The sequence below is a fragment of the Varanus komodoensis genome, unplaced genomic scaffold (assembly GCF_004798865.1).
Source record: "Varanus komodoensis strain SLA01 unplaced genomic scaffold, ASM479886v1 scaffold23, whole genome shotgun sequence".
Taxonomy (NCBI): domain Eukaryota; kingdom Metazoa; phylum Chordata; class Lepidosauria; order Squamata; family Varanidae; genus Varanus; species Varanus komodoensis.
The window spans coordinates 16,004,361-16,025,525 of NW_025335627.1; the positions used below are offsets into that span (position 1 = coordinate 16,004,361).

Genomic DNA, 21,165 nt, shown 5'->3' on the forward strand with positions numbered 1-21,165 from the left:
ACACACGGATCGCCTGCAGGACACATCCAACCTTCCTTGCCACCAGAATCGCCGGACTGCCAATCTGCAGTCCCTCCACACGTCCATGAGCAGGCATCACCCTCCACACTCACTGCCCGGCCCACCTCCTCTGTGGGACCCCCACCATTGTCACGCTCCTCCTTCCCCAGTTGGAATGGATCCTTGTCCTGGTTGCTGGCCTTGATGTGATGATGCAACCAGTACAACTTCTCAGACCCACCAGCTGTGACAACAAAGCAATGGAGGAGGTGCTACATTGAATCACTTAAGCTCTCCTCTTCTGATTCCTCCTCCACGGAGCCTTCCCCCAGTCTACCACCACCCTCCCGATGCAGATGCCACTGCACTATTGTCCACACGGACCTGCTGGACTTACATCTTGCTGACGACAGCCCCATGCTGATCACCTCCACTCTTCGCCAGTGACTGAGTCCCGATGCCGACCTGCCATGAAATCTCGACACTGGGAGCATGCAGAATCACATGGTACCAATCGAGACCAAGGCCACCCTTTGGAGCAACAGCGTGAGGCATCTTCCTATGTGGAAGAGGGCCAGTCTACCCACCACACCAGCAAGACCCATCCATCAGAGGGACATTGACTCCACCTCCAGCCCTGAGTGCCAAGATCCCCATGGATACCGAAGGGCGCACTAGTATAGGAGGGACTCTGAGGACTTGGACTCCTCCTGGGACCGCAGCATTCATCGCTGCCAGCACTCCCACTCTTCTTCAGAGCAGCGCCTGACCTCTTCAGCATCTCATTGAGTGTGCAGCGATTTTGATCACCACTGGTCTTTCTCAAGGGAGTCAGGTCAGAGTCCCTCTCCCCAACAGTCCTGGTCGCCATCTCTGACCTCCCCTCCCTGTTCTCCTGATGTGCAGGCCCTGGAGCAGGACCCTCTTATGTCACTGGGGGTGGGGGGGAGGAGCACTTCACAGACCTCATCATCTGCATGGCAGACAAGGTGGGAGTTCAGGCGTCTACTTTTGCAGAGCCCGAAGCAGATCCTGGTTATGCCTCCCTGCCCTCAGGCTACTCACTGTCAGCCTCACTCCTTCTGCTTCCTGCCCTACTGTATACAGCCCAGCTATCATGGAGAGCCCCTGCAGCTATACTCTCACTATCACGCAGGATCGACTCCACCTATAAGCTGTGTGAGAAATCCCTCCCAATTCTATACCTGCAACCTAAACCTAACTCGATCATGGACAAGGAAGGGTGCAGTCTGGATGGCCTAGCAAAGAAGGGCTATGCGGCCTTCTCCTTGGATATACGCATCTCTAACTACAAGGCCTTCATGTCCAGGTATCAGGTCTTCCTTGGAGAAAAGATGGGTGTTCTGGTAGAACACCTCCCAGCCTATCTCCTTGATGCTGCCTGAGTGATCCAATCAGAGGCTGTTAAACTGTCCAAGTATCAGATGGAATCAACCAGACAACAGGCAGACTGCCATGGCAAGGTCTTGACATCGTCTGGAGCAATCTGCCACCATGCATGCCTGCAATCAGTGGGCCTCCCTCAGGGCACCCGGGCTTGCATAGAGGACCTGCCCTTTGACAGAGAGGGCCTGTTTAACACACACAAACAAGAATATGGACTCCCTACATAAGGCACACACTACTGCTAGGTGCATGGGCTTCACACAGCAGTCCTATGCCCACAAGAAGCAGGGGTCTTCCTCACTCCCTACTCGCCACTCCTCAGACCAGCCCATCCGGCTGAGGCAGGCCGTCCCACCCAGAAGGCAAGACATTCAGCCTCACCAGCAGCTCCAGCCCAAGCTCCAGGATACCAAGCGCAGACACTAGGATTTATGTCCAGGCAGCCCAGCCTCTTCACTTCCCCCCGCCATTTTGCAGATCACGTGGCCCAGTTTCTCCACACATGGGAGAACATCACCTCTGGCTCCTGGGTCCTATCCATAATCTGCTCAGGATATAGGATTGAGTTTAAAGCCCTTCCTGCACTAGGACATGTTAGGAGTACCTCTCCCTCACCATCCCTAATGGCCAAGGTAGAGAGCTTATTGTCCATAGGGGCAGTTGAACTTGTCTCGTCTGGCCTCTCATGAGGCTTCTACTTCCACTACTTTACCATTCCCAAAAGGGATGGAAGCCTTAGACTGATGTTGACAGCACATAGGCCCAATAAGTTCATCACTCCCCAGAAGTTCAGGAGTACCACCAGCCAGGGTATCCTTCCCTGCCCCTTAGACAGGGCAAATGGTTCCCCTCCATTGGCCTCAAGGATGCATACTTCCACATTTGTATCCACCTGGCCTGGAGGCACTTCCTTCGTTTCCAACTGAGCCAGGAGACTTTCCAATTTGCTGACCTCCCCTTTGGGTTGGCCACCGCTCCTTGTGTCTTCACCTCATGCTGGGCAGGAGGCCAGGGTTGTGTCTAGGTATACTTTCCCCTGACTGACTATGTGGTCTTTAAGGCACTGAGGGACTGGATAAAGGGGGGGGGGGAGCTTCCACCCATTCCATTCTGCTGAGCTTTGGAAGTTTTGTCTCCAATTCAGGCCTTGCACTCCGCAGCAAAGCCCATTATGTGCTCATATGTATGAATGCACAGATGACCACTCAAAGAAAGACAGTTGCAGGTAAGCAACCTGCCTTTTCTTTTTTTTATAAAAAGTTTTATTCAAAATAACCCTAAAACAAAGAAAGACTAAAAACATCAATCATCATAAACATCGGACCTGCTGGGTCAGCCCCACATTTTTTTCCATTTATGATAATTTAGAAACATATTTAAATCTATATGAAGTCCCCTTTCTCTAACCAATGATAAAAAGAGTCCCAAGTTTGATAGAAATCAGTATCTTCTTTCTCCTTCAGTGACAAAGTCAATCTATCCATTTCTGCACAGTCCAAGATCTTTTTAGGATCAGCTCGTCACTTTTCCAGTGTTGAGCAAATGCAGTCCTCTCCGCAGTTACTACATGTAAAATCAAGTACATTTCTCGTTTACTAATATCAACAGGTATAATGCCTAATAAGAAGACTTCAGGTTTAAAAGCTAAGGATTTTTGTAATTTCCTCAAGCCATTTACGTATTTTAATCCAATACTTTTTTGCATTATCGCAAGTCCACCACATATGATAGAAAGTACCCAACTTATGTTTACATTTCCAACATCCATTTGACATATTTGGAAACATCTTAGCTAATCTATTTGGCAACAGATACCATCTATAAAACATTTTATACAGGTTTTCTTTATACAAAGTTGCTAATGTTACCTTAATATTTCTCTCCCACAGCTTTTGCCATTTTTCTAATTCAATATTAAATCCAAAGTTTTGTGCCCATGTTATCATAGTGTCCTGAACCTGTTCATCTTCCATTCTCCTATCGAGTAAGAAATTATAGTTTTTTAATCATTTTCTCATCTGATTTAAGCATCACCTGATCAAATGTTGTTAAATCTTTATAGAAGCCCCACATTTTGTAGTCTTTAGCTTATCTCGATTGTATCTGCACCTTATGCCACCAAGACATATTAGATCCTTGTTCTTGTGTTTCTTGATTCAATTTCAGTCCTCCATCATTATCCAAAATGTCATCATATCTTATGATCCCTTCAAAGTTCAATGCATTTGGATATAGAAGAGTTTCCATAGGTGAAAGCAATCTTGGTAATTTATTATACAATTTTTCCCACACCGACATTAATTATTTCCTAATGTAGTGACTTAAAAAAGAGCCATGTAGCTTCGCCTTTTCATACCACATATAAGCATGCCAACCCATTTGCAAATCATGCCCTTCAAGATTCTCTTATTTCTTAAAGTTATCCATTCTTTTAGCCACGTTAAAACAGAAGCCTGATAGTACAGCATCCAGTCAGGGAGACCAAAGCCCCCATTCTCTTTAGCCTCCTGAAGTATTTTTAGTTTAATCCTTGGTTTCTTCTTTCTCCATATAAATCTTGAGATTTGAAAATTTAAATCATCAAAAAAAATTCTATCAATTTTTATGGGAATCATTTGGAATAGAAACAAAAGCTTTGGTAATATATTCATTTTAGCTAGTGCTATTCTTCCCAGCAAGGATAATTGCAAATTAGCCCATTTTTCCAAGTCACTCTTAATTTCCTTAAATAGATTATCATAATTGTCTTCTTTCAGAGTGGTACACTTAGCTGTAAGATAAATTCCCAAATATTTAACCTTTTTAACATACTGAAAGTCTACTTGTTCCACCAGAGTTTTTCTCTGCTCCTGTGTGAGATTTTTTACTTACCATTTCGTCTTTTCTCTATTTATTTTCGTCCCAGTAACCTCACCATATTCTTCAATCCTTTGTAGGAGTTTAGGCATCGTTGCTAAGGGTTCCTCCGTAATGAAAACTAGGTCATCTGCAAATGCTTGCAGTTTATAGCTTTCATCTCTGATTCTAGTACCTTTAATGTCCGTATCGTCCCTAATATTTCTGTTTAACACTTCTAAGATCAATATAAACAACAGAGGTGATAGCGGGAATCCTTGTCTTGTACTCTTTTGTATATCTATAATATTTGTAAATTCTCCATTGATTATAATCCTAGCAGACTGCTTTTGATAAATGCTTGATATCGCATTAATAAATTTTTCACCAAACACTTGAGCTAGCTGTTGCTTCAAAAATTGCCAGTTAACATTGTCAAAAGCCTTCTGTGCGTCCATGAATAATAGTGCCATTGGTTTTTCCATATGTATCTCATAATACTCTAAGATGTCCAGGATAGTTCTCAAGTTATTCCTCATTTGTCTTTTAGGTAAAAATCCATTTTGATCTGAGTGAATAAAGTCTGTTAGATACTTCTTCAATCTTTCTGCCATTATGGAGGCAAAAATGTTTTAATCCATGTTTAATAGTGATATAGGTCTGTAATTTTGAATCTGCGTCAACTCCGTGTCTTCTTTCAGCATTAATGTGATATTTGCCTCTGTCCAAGTATTTGGTATTTTAGCATTTAACAATGCTGCATTACATATATCCTTAAGAAGCGTAGCAAAAATTCCTTCAAAGGATTTATAAAACTCTGCTGGTAGCCCATCTGGGCCAGGAGTTTTGTCATTCTTTTGTCACTTAATTGCCTCTATTACTTCTGTGATAGTTACTTCTTGATTCAATACTTTTTGGTATTTCTCTGGTAACTTTGGCAGGTCTCCCTTTTGAATATATTCTTTTACTTTCTCAGTTGAAATCTCATAATTCTGGTATAGCTTTGCAAAGAAATCTTCCGCTATTTTCTTGATATGTGTACTTTGTACTTGCAGTCGTCCTACTCCATCCTTCAATTTACTTATCAGTCTCTTCTCTCTTTCTTTCTTTACTTTATAGGCTAACAGTCTCCCTGGTTTTATTCACATTTTCAGAGAAGTTCTGTTTTGTCAATTTCATTTGGTTAGTGAGTTCATTTGTGTCCAGGAGGTTCAGTTTATGTTTTAGAATATTCATTTGTACCTTAAGGGTTTTTTTGGATGAATCTTCCTCTAATTCTTGTTCCTCTAATTTCGTCAATTCCTCTACTATTTTAGTTCGTTCTTGTTTTTATCTTTTGTTTATTTTTGCTGAGTATGTTATTATCAGCCCCCTGACATAGGCTTTGGCTGTATCTCAGACATTTTGCAAAGAGGTTTCTTCAGTTTTATTAATTTGAAAGAATATTTGCATTTCATTATTTAGTCTTTAATTTTTTATCCTTTAATAAGGCTTTGTTTAACCTCCATCTGGGCGTTTTTACTGTCCCTTTCAGTGATATAGTTACAGGGTTGTGATCTGCCCAGACATTTGCCTTTATTTCAGCTTCTAGCAAGTCTGGTACTAAGTCTGGGGTTATCCAAACCATACCAATTCTAGACCACGACCTATGTCTATTCGAATAGAAAGTATATTTAGCAGAGGTTGGGTTTTTATGTCTTCAAACATCTATCAATCTGAACTCTTCAATCATATTAGAACAAGACTTTGGAAGTATCCTCTTGCCCTTTCTGCCCTTAATCTCACTCTTATGGTCCATTTTCTTGTCCACAATTGCATTAAAGTCTCCCATTACACACACGGTCTGGTAGTCCAATTGTAAAAGTAAAGCATGTAATTTTTGATAAAACATTTCCTGATGGTCGTTTGGGGCATAGATCACCACTAAAAGCACCTTTTTAAGTTTCATTGTGATTTCAACCATCAGAATCCTACCATCCTCATCAGCTAATATATATTTAGTGTCTAATTTTTCCTTGATGTATAACGCTAAACCTCTTTTCTTTTGAGAAGCGGAAGATAAGTAAAAGTTTTTCTATCACTTAATCCACAATAGTTTTTTTATTCTGATTCTTCGCCCTTGGGGAGGTTAGAAAAAAGAAATCTTTCTTTCCAGCCTCATATTTTCCAAATCTCACTTCCTCTCCCCTAGATTAGTCACCGCTTAAACTCCGCAGGGGGGTGGGGGGAATTTCTCCCTCCATCAAGGGGACTTTTCTTTCTTCTTTGTCCCAATTAGTATCTGGTTCAATTCTTTCATGGGTAATATTGAAAAAGTAGAAATGCTCACCCAGCAGGTCCGATGAACTTCAAGCTGTTATACTATGCTATATCCAGTTGTCTATGGCTTGCAGGGAGCTGATCTCTCCCCTGTATTGTTTGATTGAGAAAATCCTGAGTTTCTCCCAGTAAATGTGGAGCCACCGCCCCACATTGCCCAGAAGTATGCTCGGGCTTCTATTTCCTGCCCCGAGAGGGCTTAGATGAGCCTCTCACAGCTCACTGTCGAACAAATTACCAGTGTGATTACAGGAGCCCCCATTCTTCACAGCCGTCTCGCCATGACGTCATCCAGAAGTCCAGCAACCTGCCTTATCTTATCCCAAAAGCACTGTACAAATGCGATAAGATTTCACCTTTCCATCACACTTTCTTGTATGGTGAGGGTTTGAAAAAGAGTTTCTATCATTTATATTGCAATGTGGTGAATTGAAGAAGTCCCTCCTGTTATTTCTTCTCTTCAAACTATACTACAAATAATTGGGTTTATTTTTAAACTGCTGTTATACTTTTAATAACATTTACAAGCTGGATATTTCAACATTTAGGCAGAAGATCTATCTGATGATGTGTATGCTGTACGTCATGCAAAATATGAAGACAAAGAGAGAGCACGTTGGTCACTGTGGGAGCAATGGCGATGGCCCAGAAGGAACAGGCAGGTTGAAATTGAGACTTACATAAGAATCTTATTAACTACTAGTGCTCTCATTTGTCTTACTTGTGCTTTGGAGTCCACCAGAGCTTGTTGTCCAGTTTTTCAAATACAAATCAAAGTTTTTTCAGCTTCAATTGAAAAGTCCATGTATATTTCAGTACTTGCACAGCATTTCTGCATGTACAGGCTTTCAGTATATAATACTATACTGTATAGTGTTGAATCCAGTATGAGACAGTATAATCAGTGCTCATGCAGTAACTTTGTGCATATATTAGATGTGTTTGTGATTTCTAACAGTTTGATCAAAGTTCATTTTAAAATATTTTCCCAGTATTTGAGACTTAGGTTTACTTTTATACATGTTTTGGCTTTCCTGGTGCATTAGCTGTTGTTTATATACTCACATACTGTGGCAAAGTTCCACCTGCTCTCTGAGGCAGATTCTGAGAGAACACTTGATGCACGATTGAGAGGAATTACTATCTTCTTGCTCTAATGACAGAAAGTGTTCCATCAAGACAACACTTAATTGGATTGCATTCTTTGGTTCTCTTAATGAAATGTTTTTCATGAACCACATTTTGTTTGACATTCCATCATCTCAGATCTGTATTTAGAAAGCATTCCTTGGGTTTTCTTAGTATAATGTAGAAAAGTAAACCTCAATAGAATGTATTGTTTCTAATACTGAAATACCTGATTGCTAATACTTGAAAGTCTGGTTGGGAACCAAAACAGTGTAGAACTGGTTTTCCACTGTTTTCTGCCAGCAGCAGCCATTTTTTCCTTCTAAGATAACCTCCATATTCCACATGACATACTTTTTAAATTTCTTTAACTACAAGGTGGGGTTCAAAGATGGTATATGAGACTCATCTCAGAGTCAGTATGCAGAGGAAATAATGAGACTAGACAACTTTTTGGGTCCTGGCCTTTGAAAATAAAGTTATGTGATTAAATACCATCGAACAATTTAGTTCAGCATAAAAATAGTAAACACTACCTTGTCAAATCAATTCCAGTTAAACTTTAGGAAGCTGAAAGAGATCCTTTCCATTATGCATATATTCTTTTTTTAACTAGAGATGAAATAATAATTCGAGTATGGATCTGTCCTTAGGATGAATCAAACACTGTTTAAGAAAACTGTGATGATTGTCCTGCAGCACTGAATGGCATGGTAGTTCTTGCCAGCTTGACTAGATTCTTCTTTGTGATCTCTGTGTATAACAAATACATACTCTGTGCCTTTGTGGAGCCTCAGGTCTGAAAGCTTCTATAATTGATGAAGTTTTGGCAGGAAACCTGCCACACCTGCATAGCACACATCTCTCTCAACAAATTTCCGCATGTTCCCTCGGATCCTCTTTGGCCTCCATATAACTTGCACCAAGCAACCAGTACCAAGGCTTGAAAAGCCTGTTTTTGATTATCTCCTCACAGAATCCTCCATGCCAGTAGCAATGTTCTTCCTGCCTGCCTTAGTTTAGATAGTACAGCAGTCTTGAAAGGCTCCATCTTCTATAGCCCTAACGTCAGAGGCAGAAGCATGTGTACTGACTGTAGGAATAAACACAGCTCGCTTCTTCATCTGTCTGTTCCGTATCTGTGGTTGTAGAGTTTTTACCAGCATGGTTACAAAAAACCCATTCTGGACTGATGGATGGGCATGGTGATGGCTTGATTTGAAGGGTGCAAAATCCCTCCATGGGTCACAAGTTTTCAAATTACCAAGTAGCCATGTCTCATTACCAATTTATCTATGGGGAAATACTGTTTCTTTGTATGACTGCCTTCAGGAAAATCAGCAAGAACTTGCACAATTCTTACAACCCAGGGTGTGCCCTATCTCAAAAAAGCAGATTCACACAGCAAAGCATTGGTAGACTGTGATGCAACAACCATAATTAGAGTCATAGCTTTATGCCATCATGCCTAACTCCATTCTGCTGCATTATCAGGAGTGTCACTCTAGAACAGAAGACATACTCAACAGCAATGATCTATTTAATTACAAAACAGGTGGGCCATGGGCTCAGTATAGAAAGCAAAGAAATACTGCAAAGAAAATGGGTTTAAATGAACCTAGTTTGATTTTGTATCATCATCACTGGTTTTAGCATCTGTCTTTTTACTCAGACCCAACAATGTAGGATCATCCCTTTTGGTCCCAACTTTGTTCCACTCACTGATCTCTTCTCACTGATTCCAGAGTGTAGGACATGGAATAAACAACTCAGGTTGTGACAACCCAGATTCAGGCTAAATATTAGGAAATGTTTTCTCACAATGGAACCAGCTGCTTAGAGAGATGGTGGACTTTCCCATAGACAAGCAGAAAGAAACTGGACCCCCATCTGAGTGGGATGGTGTAAATTGGTGTCTTGCAACATCAGGGAAGGTGGACCCAATGGCCTTCATGGCCCCTTCCAACTCAACCATTCAATGATTCTGTGATTCTACTCATTTTTTCAGCAAGTGCATGGATCAGGGAGGAAACTCCCACTTCTGAGGGAAGGTCAGACCAATCTGTGTTGCATCCTTCCAGAAGCAGAGGAAACCCCCTGCTTTAAGTCCAGATTGTCCTTTTCCAGTTATATTTTCTCCCAGCTCCAGTTGAGAGCAGTATAGTGTTTACAACATGTTGTCTCAACTATGCTCTTCCATCATTCCCTAGAACAGGATGGAAGGGTTTCTTGTTTGCTCTTATTGAAGGAAGTGTCCCATGGTGGATGCAGCCAGGAGGGTCCCCTGATGCCCTTACACCCACTGCTCTCGTATTCCAAGCTGTTGGCCTTGTTTCAGTTTTCTGATGAGCATAAGGAATGGAGAACCAGTGATCCATCTGGGAATAGAATGTTCTTATACACAATGGGACAGTTTCTAACTTCTTTTTAAATGCCCCCTTCTGATACTTGGAATTTCTTTTTAGAATTCTAAGAAAACTAATTCATCCATTTAAAAATATGTCAAGCAGCTATTTTCTGTCGGATGATTTCTGCTTGGAAGAAACTGGATGTTTATTTCATTACAGATCAGGCAGCAGAAGTTCTGAGGGACAAGATCAAACACTGAAAGAAAAACTAATCAACTCTGGTTTAACACGCCCTCCTTTTTCTGAAAACAATGCAGACAGTACTTCAGAAATCTACAGTTCTGTCTACTTGGGGGCATCACAGTCTTCAGTAAGGAACCAAGTAGCAAAGGTAAAAAATATATAATTAAGTAATAGCTGAGATTATTTGACTTGTGGACAGCTGAAGGGCCCTCTTCACATTAGCAAAAAGATGGACCATAGTCTGCTACTGATTAATTTTTTTAAAGTATTGCTCAAAATCTTTGTATTGTATTTTACATTGTAAAAATACTTTTGAGGTCCACACTGGTTCTTTTTAAACTTAGAAGAAAACAAAGCTAATGTGTGTTTCACATACTGTAGTACCTTTATTTAACTCTGTCTTGCTGCATACCAGTTAGTATAAACGTTGAAATGGTATAGTGATTATGAAGGCAGTTAAAAACTTTCTGAATCAAACCTTCCCTTGCAGCCTGGGAGTTTGTGTCATTGAGCTCATTGGGGTTTCTAAGTAGACATCTATAGCATTGTACTGCACAGCTAAAAGCTAAACACAGTTATCTTAGAGTAAGCTACATTATACTGCTACTTATTTCTGAGTAGGTATGACTTAGATTGCATTAAGAGCCACTTATCTCTGTTTCATTCATCCATTCTTGCACTATCCTAGAAATAACAAACATTGCTCTATTTTGTAGTGTTGTAAGTGAAGGACTTTAGAGTTTTAAGTTCCAGCATTATTTCAAAGTTTTTTTTCAAGACGAAAGATACTGAAAACTTCTCCACAAAATTACTGGCAAGGCAAGGGATCAAATGCTGAGGATAAAATTCTATTAAGGGTAATTTGTCAGAGGCAAACTGGTGGTAGGTAGAGTCAAAACCAAAACTTGGTGGGTCACCTTTTGTCTGTGCCACCTCCTTTTTACTTTCTTCTCCTTTCTTTCCACTTAGCAGGTTGCCAAGGAAGGAACAGATAACTCTTGTCCAAGGTCTGAACTGATTACATGCTGATGGCTCTTGAAATTAGAGTGACAGATTCTCTCCACCCTGCTGTAAAGAATGACATGTTTATTAACAGATTTCCAACTGAATTTGCCACATATTTCCTCTTTTATTCCTTTCAGTCTATTCTGTGGGAACATCGGACTTTTCCACTAAAGGATAAAGAAGCAGAAGCTTTAGTATGTCAGCACACAAGAACATCTCAACAAGAAGATTCAGATGTGACCATTCACAGTGACTCGGACTGTACCTCATACAGTGTTCACAGTTTTCCAAAGAATAGTCATTCACGAAAGAAAAGTTCTGATGAGCTGGAAGAGTGCAACCAAGTTTACTTGGGAAATAGCAGCATGAGAAGACAAACGTGATGGAAAATAATGTGGTTCATTTAGAAAGCTTACCAGGATGAAGGAATGTGCAAGGTAAAATATTATCATGCTCATACAATCAATGACAACATGTCTCATATTTATATTTACAACACCTTTTGTCTGTTTGTTTATTTTTCACAGGCAGGATAAAAGCCCAAGAGAATTTTCCTTTTATCCCAACTGCAAGAAGAATGCTTTCAATCTGGAAGCCTAACACTTTTGATGTCAAAAGGGGATTTTCTTAAACTGCAACCATCTTTGGTTGCCACATCCTGAAAGACTGGGACTGGAAGGAGAAATAATTTTAAGCATGTACATGATTGCAATGCAGCAGGATGCTTTATTTCCACTCAGCAGTGCAAGTTTGAATACAGGAAAAGCTATCCAACAGGATGTTGTGTGTCCCTTTAAGGAAAACATTTGTAAATTTGATGATGTGAATATATAGTTATTCAGTTCTCTCACTAGAGAGACAAAATTATACCGGAGGTAAATCAATTTAAACAATTGATTTGCTGTATTTCACAGTGGAGGGAGACCCATTCCAATTTTGAGTGCAAGGAATGGAAAAGAGTGCAAAATCTGAATAATCCACTGGAAAAGCTAATTACAATTTTTATGACAACTTACTTAAAACCCCTTCCTAGTCCTAAAAAATTGTGTTACTTATCTACAGATTATGAGTATCCATCCATGCTTTGCATACTTTAAAATATACCCCCAAAAGTTTGTTTTAATGACATTTCAAATAAAGCAATAGTAGTATTTTAGATACATTAATAAACCAAGTTATTTCCATATTCAGATTTTAAAATGCTATGTTTGAAATGTTATCTACATCTTCCATTGATGCTAGGTGCACAAAGTAGTATAGGTTTGTCATTGATACTAATAGTGTATTTTGCTGTGGACATGTGTTCTGTGAAGAACAGTTGAAGGCTTTTAAGAAGGTATCATTGTTGAGCAAGCTTTTATTCAGTGTCATCTCCAAAACTAAGCTTGGTAGATGGCCCAATTTTTATTATCCCTTCCGTTCCAAACTGACTGGACGTACACTGGATATTGTAAAAATGTTCAGTTACATTTCAACACTACAGCCTAAGTTAGATTGTAGTTCACTGCAAATTTTGGTTTTAACTTTTTAAAAAATGTTTTATCCAGGGAATTAAACTTGAGTCTTGCCTCTGATACAGCAATTTTCAATACAAGGTTTTAAAATTAAAGTTATTTCTGTACTCTACAGTGTGATGTTGATGGATTGAAATGCTTACTGAAAAGCTGAACCATGTAAAATGACACCCCTTGAGAGTTCAAAGTTTGTATATTAATACCACAAATCATGATTATGGTATGTGTAAATGCAATGCCAATCCCATGAAGAGTAGGCCTATTGAAATGAATAGGGTTTATGTTAATCAAGACAACCTTAAGTCCAATTCATTTCAATGGCTCTAGCTCTAAGTTGGAATTAGAAACACAGAAACAGAGCGAGTCAGAAGGGGACCTCCTGGGCCATCTAGTCTGACCTCCGGCACCAGCCGGCTCAGCTCACGACATGCCCACCATGTGCACCTCCAGCCTATCCTTGACTGGATTGGCCCTGGTCCACCCATAACACTGATTGCACCATACACAAATTACATTGTATTTTATCCATTATTGGCTTGGCACCGCATGTTTACGTAATCTATAATGGGTTGTGAAATAGCCAGTTGTTCCCTCTAGTTTATCATCTGTCATTCTTCCAGGGTCTTGATACTTTTACTAGTGTGAGAAACTGTAATTCCATGATTAAAGAATGACAACTCTTCCTGTGTTGTCCTTCAGAATGTTTAAGCAATTTGGGTTTTGCAAGACAACAGAAAACGGGGCAGAGGGAAATCTTTGAAAATAAATCATGTTTGGCTTCATCCTTCCCATCCTTATTTCCTATCTTCGGAGCATCTTTAGATCCTACATACTTTACTCTCACAAACTTAAATTTGTTCTTCTGCCAGCCAACAGTAGACTTGACTTTTGCTAACCTTAGCATCTTTCTAAGAAAAAAGGACATTCTACACTGATTACCCCTAGTTTAGTTTGATTATCCCATTCTACATAGATTACCCTTTAAGACAGCAAGATATGTCTTATGTACTTAAAGCATATGTACTTAAATTAAGAGCATTATTCAGATTCATTCTGTCTCTTAAAAAATAGGTGAGAGCTGATCCACAATGTGAGGTTTCACATTTTTAAAAAAACTATTGAAAAGGAATTAACAGCTTCCTTGTCGGCAATCGTTGTTTCAAAGAACATACTGTTATAGTCAACCTGGTGGCTTCCAGTTGAACTATAGCTCCCTATCCCAGACTGGATTTGGCCCTGGCCCACCCATAACACTAATTGCACCATTCACAAAATCCTGCCCCTAAAAACCTCCTGCCTTCAGTAAAGCCTGTGATCAATCCCCCGCCCCCTTCCCCATACACGCACACTTGTTACTCTCATCTCAGTCACCGTACCCAAAGCTGAGACGAAGTTCAAGGGCTTTTTGGCACATAACTAATAAAGTGAGGCAGTGTGATTGTTCTTTTTATGCGCCTCAATGAACCATTCCTGGTAGGTGGTAAAAGTAGGTGCCCTAAAAGACAGCTTTAAGACATCTTTTGCTGTTTAACCCACACTCTGATCTGGTTTGCATGTAATGAGCATCCATGTTGCTAATGAAAGAAGCTACTGTCAAAGCTACTTATAAGAGAAGTCCTCCAGTTAGTATGGCTTAGTATGTTAGTATGTTTATTTCCATAATTATCAGATCTCAAGGATGAGGTAGCATGTAATATTAAGAGATAAGCAAATTTTCTTTTGAGGAAGATGTTTCCATTCAGAAAGCACTCTACCTGTATCAACAGCAGACTACAAATCATAATATCCTCAAGTTGCTTGTATGATAAAACCCCTGCATTTCCAAAATGGAGCTTCTATGTAACATCTCTACCAATTAGTGATGCAATACTTTAATAAGTTTTTATACAAAGCACCTTCAACTTAACAGCAAGTAGTAGTAAAGAGCAATACATACTGGTCTAAATGTTTAAGTCCTAGTATTGGGAAGTTTTCTTACTTCCATACTGAGATGTTCAAAACCCTTGAAACACCCTATTGAAACCCTATTCCATTTTTCATTTTGTATCCTTAAAATTTTGGACCCAAAACTGCTTATCAAGTTCACTTTAAAAGACTTTTCCATGTCAAGTGTTTATTTTCAGGCATTTAAAATGTTTAGGAACATACACATTTGCATTTATTGTAGAACAAAATACATTTGTGTTCCATGGCAAATGGCAACCAAAAGAATCCTCAAGCAAAAACTTCCGTAATTTGTATTAGAAAAGTCAAGTCAAGTTAGATCAATATAACTCCAGGCTGCAGGGCAGTCTGTGTGTTGCTGCTTGCTTCCACAAATGAAGGAATGGCTCTTCAGTACTGCAGTCTTGCTGATTTTACAATGATTATCCCATCTATACATATACATGAATAATAACCTTTTTGGTAATAATCTGATTTCATCGGTCAAGAGAGCGCTTCTGAGCAGCTTCACAACACACGTTCCTTAGCAGATTAATCACAGCTCTGGGGTCATCGCTCTTCATTATAGCACTTCCAGACACAATCATATTTGCCCCTGCCTGGAAGAAGGATTAAGCTTGTTATATTGCATTATTGTATGTATTAAAAGCTAAGACATAAGCCATGACAGAAGAACTCCGTACATTTCCAGCAAACACTGTAACAACTTAGCAATTTGCCAAAATGGTTCTAACTATATTTTTCTTCTTTCTGGCACAGAAAGGAGAAACAGGGCTTGTCAGAACTACAGTTTAATTCAAATACACTGCTATAATATTATTTCTGAAATAGCTAAATGAAATCAAAGAGAAAAAAAATCCAGTGTTCAAGTACTAAATATCCTTTGCACAGCACAAACATTTAAAACCTGTGACTAGCTTGATATAATAAAATAGTTCAAGAATATATTCTGAGCCCAGAAACTAGTTCATAAGGATTGCTTACCTCAGCACATTTATGAATGGTGTCAGGACCTACACCACCATCCACTTCAATATCCAAAGAAGGAAACTGTGTTCTCAGCCACTGAATCTAGTTAGCAGCATAGAAAGAGTAATGTCAGAACATGGGAGTAATCCATGTTCACTCTTCATTTGTGCAAAAGCAAAACATTTCTTAAGGCAACATTGTGTCATGAAAAGCTTTTACAACATTATCCTAATACACTTATGGCTAGTGCACCCAAAATAACAAATTTCATATCTACCTTTGGCATCATATCTTCCATGAATTTCTGTCCTCCAAATCCAGGTTCTACTGTCATAACTAAGGCCATATCTATTTGATTGGCCCATGGCGCTAAATATTCTACTGTGGTTCCCGGCTTGATAGCCAAACCAACCTATGGGGGGGAAATGCATTGATTACACAGTGAAAGAAACTATCTTGGACTAGCACTGAATCTCACTTTTATAAGAATGAAAACATGAATGTCAAACTGATTCCCAAATTTGTCTGCAGGAAATATCACCAAGCGAACTGTGAAACAAGACAGGAAATCCAGTGCAGTTCCTATAGACTTTCCTTTCAAAAGTGCAGAGGCCCTTCAAAACTGATGTTACATGTCCAGTGATTAAACAATATCCCATCAGTTCTTTCTAAACAGTTCAAATGTTCCATTCCAATTATATAATTCTAAGAGGACATGAAGACAATGCTGCTGAAATTAGAAAAATGAAGGTATCTATAAAAATATTGCAAATCTTACATTCTTTCTAACTATTCTCATAAGGGCATTTTAGGACAAATATACTTGCTTTTTTCCAAGCATACTCCAGCTATCCCTTTCTTTGATTAAATATAAGAGAACTCCACCAGAATTATAATCAGTTTATTCTTTATGGTAGTAAGTCATAAACTGTTTCAAGAATTTCTATTGTATTGCAGGAAAATTGCACAATTAAAGGTGCCCGTCAGCCCAAAAAGTTCAGTTGGAGAAAAGGCTTCCTCCTCTGCCTATGCCTGCTTCAGTGTTCTGCCAAGCCTCCTCCCAAGCACAGGCTTCATTAGTAGATATTTTTTCCCCCTGCCCACATGGAGCACTCAATTACTCCCAATACAGCAATGCAGCAGATATGCCTTCCCTCTTGTGGCTGCTTTTATTGTCTAAGATTTGTCTCATTCCATTTAGGAGAAATACCCAGGATATGACTTGCACATAAATGCAAAGAGCATGCACAGGCAGTTCATAAAGGGCTACAAAAAATATGCCCTTATGGGATAAAAATGAAATGTACATCCACTTTAATTAAAACAAGAACAACAGTCCTTCAGCCTAGCACAGGTTCAGCAAACAGCCAGTAACCCTGTTAAATGGGAAAAGAATTCCAGCAATTTAGAAATGACTGCAACTATGTCACTTCTCAATATTGCAGTTCTTTGTAATAAATTATTGCCATTTCTTTGCAGGTATGAAGAAGCTTGGTCCTGCTCTTAAAACTGAGAGGAATCTCTGTGCACCCCCACAGAAGCTGCTAAATTCTTTATGTCAAATTTCTCACCTTCATTCCATTTTCTCTTATATCCTTAATGAGTGCCCCTGGATTGTCTGTAGCTTCTATGTGAAATGTATACTGATTTGCACCTGCCACCGCCATTGGTTTCACCCACTGTTCTGGTTTAGCAACCATCATATGCATATCTAGAAAGAAACAAATTGATCATGAATCAATGACAGGAAATTTATCAGTAAGAAGCACTTACCCATAATTCAGACAACAAAGCATCTGGCTGATAAACAGTGTCTGGACACATTATCTAGATGAGATGAGATGTGGCTTTATCTCACTTAACAAAATATACACTTTAACATAGCTTACCAAAGAAGGGCTGCTGACCCAGCTGCTTCCGAAGGCTCTCTACAACAGGATGGCCAAAAGTGATGTTTGGGACAAAATGCCTACCCAATATGGAAAGAATTACATAAATACATTAAAATCGCTACTTGACAAATATTTGGAAAAAATTGTTTCTGTATAAACTGGCTGTTTGATTTTGGCTGTGCTTTTATGGGGCTTTAGAAAAACCTTGGAAGTCACAAGTTCAGCATTCAAAATGAGAAAATACCTCTTATAATCTGCCCACTCTTAGAGACATCATGAACCCCTGCATGCATGTTAAATACTATCGTTTGAATCCTAATATAAATGAGAAGAGTGCAATCCTCTGGCCTCCTGACATCATTGGGAAGGCCACCAAATTTTGGAGGTGGAACTACAATGATTGAGCCCGCCTTGCCTCCCTGCAGCCAGTGCAGAAAGTGTCATGCTGGTTCCCTCCCATCCCAACCCAACCCACAAGGCTGCAACTTGGCTTCTGGGGGAATTGGCATGCTGGCAGCAGGGCAGAGAAGAAAGCAGGGAGCACAGAGTTCTGCCTATTGCAAGGAATTACTCCTATTCTCATTGGCTCCCCATCCTCCTTCCCTCCCCAGTACTAAATCTAGATGGTAAAAAACATTTGTCTAGAGAAAAAGCAGGGCCTAAGCACCAGTGCAAAGTGTGGGGTGTGGCAATGGGTTGCAAGGTAGGAAGGTTTCCTGTTGATCCCTCCTGCCTGAAGCTCTGAAAGCCTTCCCTCTTAATGTGGAATGGGGGCATGGGAAGCTACTGGGCAGAGGGAGGAAGCCAAACAGAAGTTAACCTAAGGAAGATCACAGACACAAAATGTCCTCTCTTTTTCTCAGCAGCCTCCTACAGCCCATATGGTTTAGGCAGCTCTAATTCAACAAACCATAAGGTTGCCTCACATTCACTTCAGTGGGATTTGCACATCTGTGGAGAACTGTGGCCTCTACATGTGCACCTCTCCTAAATTTCAACTGGGTGCTCTAGATTTCCCTGCATCCAGGAGTCTGTTCACGCCAGAAGAACAAAGCCAGCCCCAAAACATTAACTACCTCAACTTGAAATTGAGCCCAAACATTTAGTAACCAGTTCAACCTGCACATGTAATACAAACCTTGGTTTTGAAAATACTTACATTTCAATTGCCTATATTCAGTTAGCACATGATTTATTATTTATTTTAAACTTTGTATACTGTCCACTACCAAATGGTCTTGGGACTCTCTGCAAATCTGACCCTGCCCCCCCCGCAAAAGGCCACTGCACTCACATGAGTGCAGCACTCTACACCCATACACCTTTGTGCACATATTCTTACACATCAGAAACCTATGTTGAAAGCATAGGCCCCTCCTTGCATTCAGAGAATGCAAGGGGTGTGCTCAAGCCTAAAAAGGTGAAAGATGAAATACAGAGATCCTGTGTTGCCCCCCTCCTTTTTTTGCATCTACAGAAACAGGTTACACCTTAGTAAAGCTTATGCAACATTTTGTTGCTGCAGGGTCCACTTTTAAACAATCCATACAAGGATTCTAGAGTACTAGCTACTGAAACAGCAGCTCTTTGAAATTTAAACATGAAAAATGCTTGCAAGTTTAACTAAGCTGTGATAGGCAAAATGTAATCAGCCCATATTTGGTCTGAGATAACTACAGAGGGTTGGGTCCATATTTAGAGTAAATCCAATGAAAACAATGAGAATTAGTAATGACCTCCATCTCCATTGATTTCAATAAATCTACTCTGGTTATAGAGCCAATCCTCAAACAAGTACTGCTAAGTTAAACAAGTCTGTATTTTCTTTACTCTGAATTATAATGAAGGATGAGCCCAAGCCATATAAGAGACAGGGCCAGGAATATGCATGTTTGAGGAGCTGTTAACTATGAAGACAAACATGTTTTCTGGAAATGGTTCTTGTAACAACTTCCCTAAGGTGGCAGTATGATGAAAACACATTGGGGTAGAACTAGACTTCCACTGAATCAATCGTGGTGATGGAAGTGGACTTCCCTGCCCCCTCCTTTGCATGGCAGTGCCTCCAAATGTTTCCACAGGGAGTCAGGAGAACCCACTGAATGGAACTCCCAAAAACTCAAGTGGAAGAACTGTTTGTGCTCACAAGCCTTTTTGAAGAAGGAAGATCTAAATCCATCCTGTTGCTCCTTTTAGAATGACATTTCCATAGTGAAACTGGTGGAAGGTGTATGGTTTTGTCGGAGGAAGACAACTAGTCTGACAGCACTTTAAAAAGTTACAAATGTGTTGCAGCATTAGGTTTCCTGGTATAGTCATGAACAGAGTATACTTGATGGGTCCTGCTCATTGCACTTGGCTAAAGATGCATATCTGTATCTGAGCGAACTCCTTCAACAGGCAGCTGGAATGGCAGGACATAAGCACCACAAAACCCTAAGTCACAGTGCATGTTTGCATTCAAGTGGGTGGAGCCTGATTAACAGAGGACTTGCTCCGTTTCACAAAACTATACTCCCTAGACGTTTTCTTTCTCCAGGAGTATCTTCAAAAGCGTGAACCCGCTTTTGCCGCAACCCTGCTAAACGGGAAGGGCTTTTCCTTTTAAGAAGGGGAAGCCTCTCTCTCACCCGGGGCTTCAACATACCCCACCATGGCCAACCAAGCCGTGGAGAGGAGCGTCTAGCTGTCAACCAAGGTTCTCCCTTTCATTCAGGAGCAAGGGCTGCGTCTGTCCGCCCATCCCCCTGAGACAAGCACGGACTATCCCTGTGGTAAAGCCTGCCCTGGTGCCCTCTAGCTGTGTTGGGCTACAACTCACCACCAACCCCGGGGAGCACGGCCAACGGGCACGAACGGTGCGCGCCGTGGCACAAAAGGCCTGGTGGGGCCCGCGGTGGGAGGACCTCGTCAGAGCAATTTTCAGTAGCGCAGCAAAGAGGAATGACGGGGCCACCTAGGCCTCGCCTTCGCTTCTGCCCCGGACGGGGAGCCGCTGCGGAGGGGGAATGAAAGGGCGTGCCTTGCCCAGCGTGATCTGGAGAGTTACCCGTCCATTACATCCAGGTGCAGGTAGTCTGCTCCGCAGTCCATCATGCGGGTGCATTCGCTACCCAGCGCCGCCAAGTCGCTGTTGAGGATGGACGGACCTATCCGGCACCCGGAACCCATGGCGCACTCCGGCCAGCTGGCTGGAAGGACCCCGGCGCTAGGCAGTCCTTCCACTATCATGCCCCGGAAGAGCCGCAGCGCCTCTGACTTCGCCAGTAATGAGGCGGTGCCAGCTGCAGCAAGGTTTATGGGAAATGCAGTTCCCAAGCCCGCCGCTATGCAGGCGCACGAGGACTTAGGAAGAGGCGCACCAAATCCAGGACTCGTTTCTGCTTTCCGTAAAACTCCCCTCGGCCCTCAGTCATCTCCAGGAGAAGCGAGAGGGCCGTCTACGGCCAGGCAGGCTCCAGGCAGCCGCGTTATACTCCGGCCTGCCCGGCCCCGACCCAGAGGACGCCCTGGAGAGGCGCTTCCGCTTCTTGGGGCTCGGACCGTGGCGGCACGCGCATC

General features: G+C 41.1%; 2 protein-coding genes across 6 annotated transcripts in view; one reads left to right on the plus strand and one right to left on the minus strand.

Annotated features, from left to right (window-relative positions):
- KANSL1L (KAT8 regulatory NSL complex subunit 1 like) overlaps positions 1-13,581 on the plus strand; it is an 82,384-nt gene extending 68,803 nt beyond the window's left edge. For 2 of the 4 annotated variants that reach the window (XR_006414901.1, XR_006414902.1), the window contains exons 13-16: positions 7,110-7,219; positions 10,257-10,428; positions 11,423-11,722; positions 11,813-13,581. Coding sequence is in view for 2 of the 4 variants with exons in the window: in XM_044431978.1 (XP_044287913.1) it covers positions 7,110-7,219; positions 10,257-10,428; positions 11,423-11,668 (528 nt within the window). In the remaining 2 variants the exon portion in view is untranslated. Of the gene's footprint in view, positions 1-7,109; positions 7,224-10,256; positions 10,429-11,422 lie in introns of those variants that run through there. The other 2 variants (XM_044431978.1, XM_044431979.1) reach the window with 2 other exon arrangements.
- A 1,314-nt stretch (positions 13,582-14,895) lies between these two features.
- RPE (ribulose-5-phosphate-3-epimerase) lies at positions 14,896-21,057 on the minus strand. Of its 2 annotated transcripts, none has more exons than XM_044431983.1 (6): positions 20,654-21,057; positions 17,602-17,681; positions 17,284-17,423; positions 15,990-16,124; positions 15,728-15,814; positions 14,896-15,342 (listed from the first exon to the last, which is right to left on the minus strand). In XM_044431983.1, the coding sequence occupies exons 1-6, from the start codon at positions 20,833-20,835 to the stop codon at positions 15,220-15,222; spliced, it is 747 nt and encodes a 248-aa protein (XP_044287918.1). In that variant the 5' UTR covers positions 20,836-21,057; the 3' UTR covers positions 14,896-15,219. The 2 variants fall into 2 exon arrangements, with proteins under 2 accessions (XP_044287918.1, XP_044287919.1); XM_044431984.1 differs by having other exon boundaries at positions 20,665-20,760.
- Positions 21,058-21,165: the final 108 nt, after the last annotated feature.

Excerpts from the sequence above, each read along its gene's own strand:
- RPE (XM_044431983.1), bottom strand. The coding sequence starts at position 20,835 with ATGATAGTGGAAGGACTGCCTAGCGCCGGGGTCCTTCCAGCCAGCTGG. Across the intron at positions 16,125-17,283 it reads TAAGAGAAAATGGAATGAAG|GTTGGTTTGGCTATCAAGCC; the intron begins GTGAGAAATTTG and ends TCCCCCCCATAG. Across the intron at positions 15,343-15,727 it reads CCATTCATAAATGTGCTGAG|GCAGGGGCAAATATGATTGT; the intron begins GTAAGCAATCCT and ends TCCTTCTTCCAG.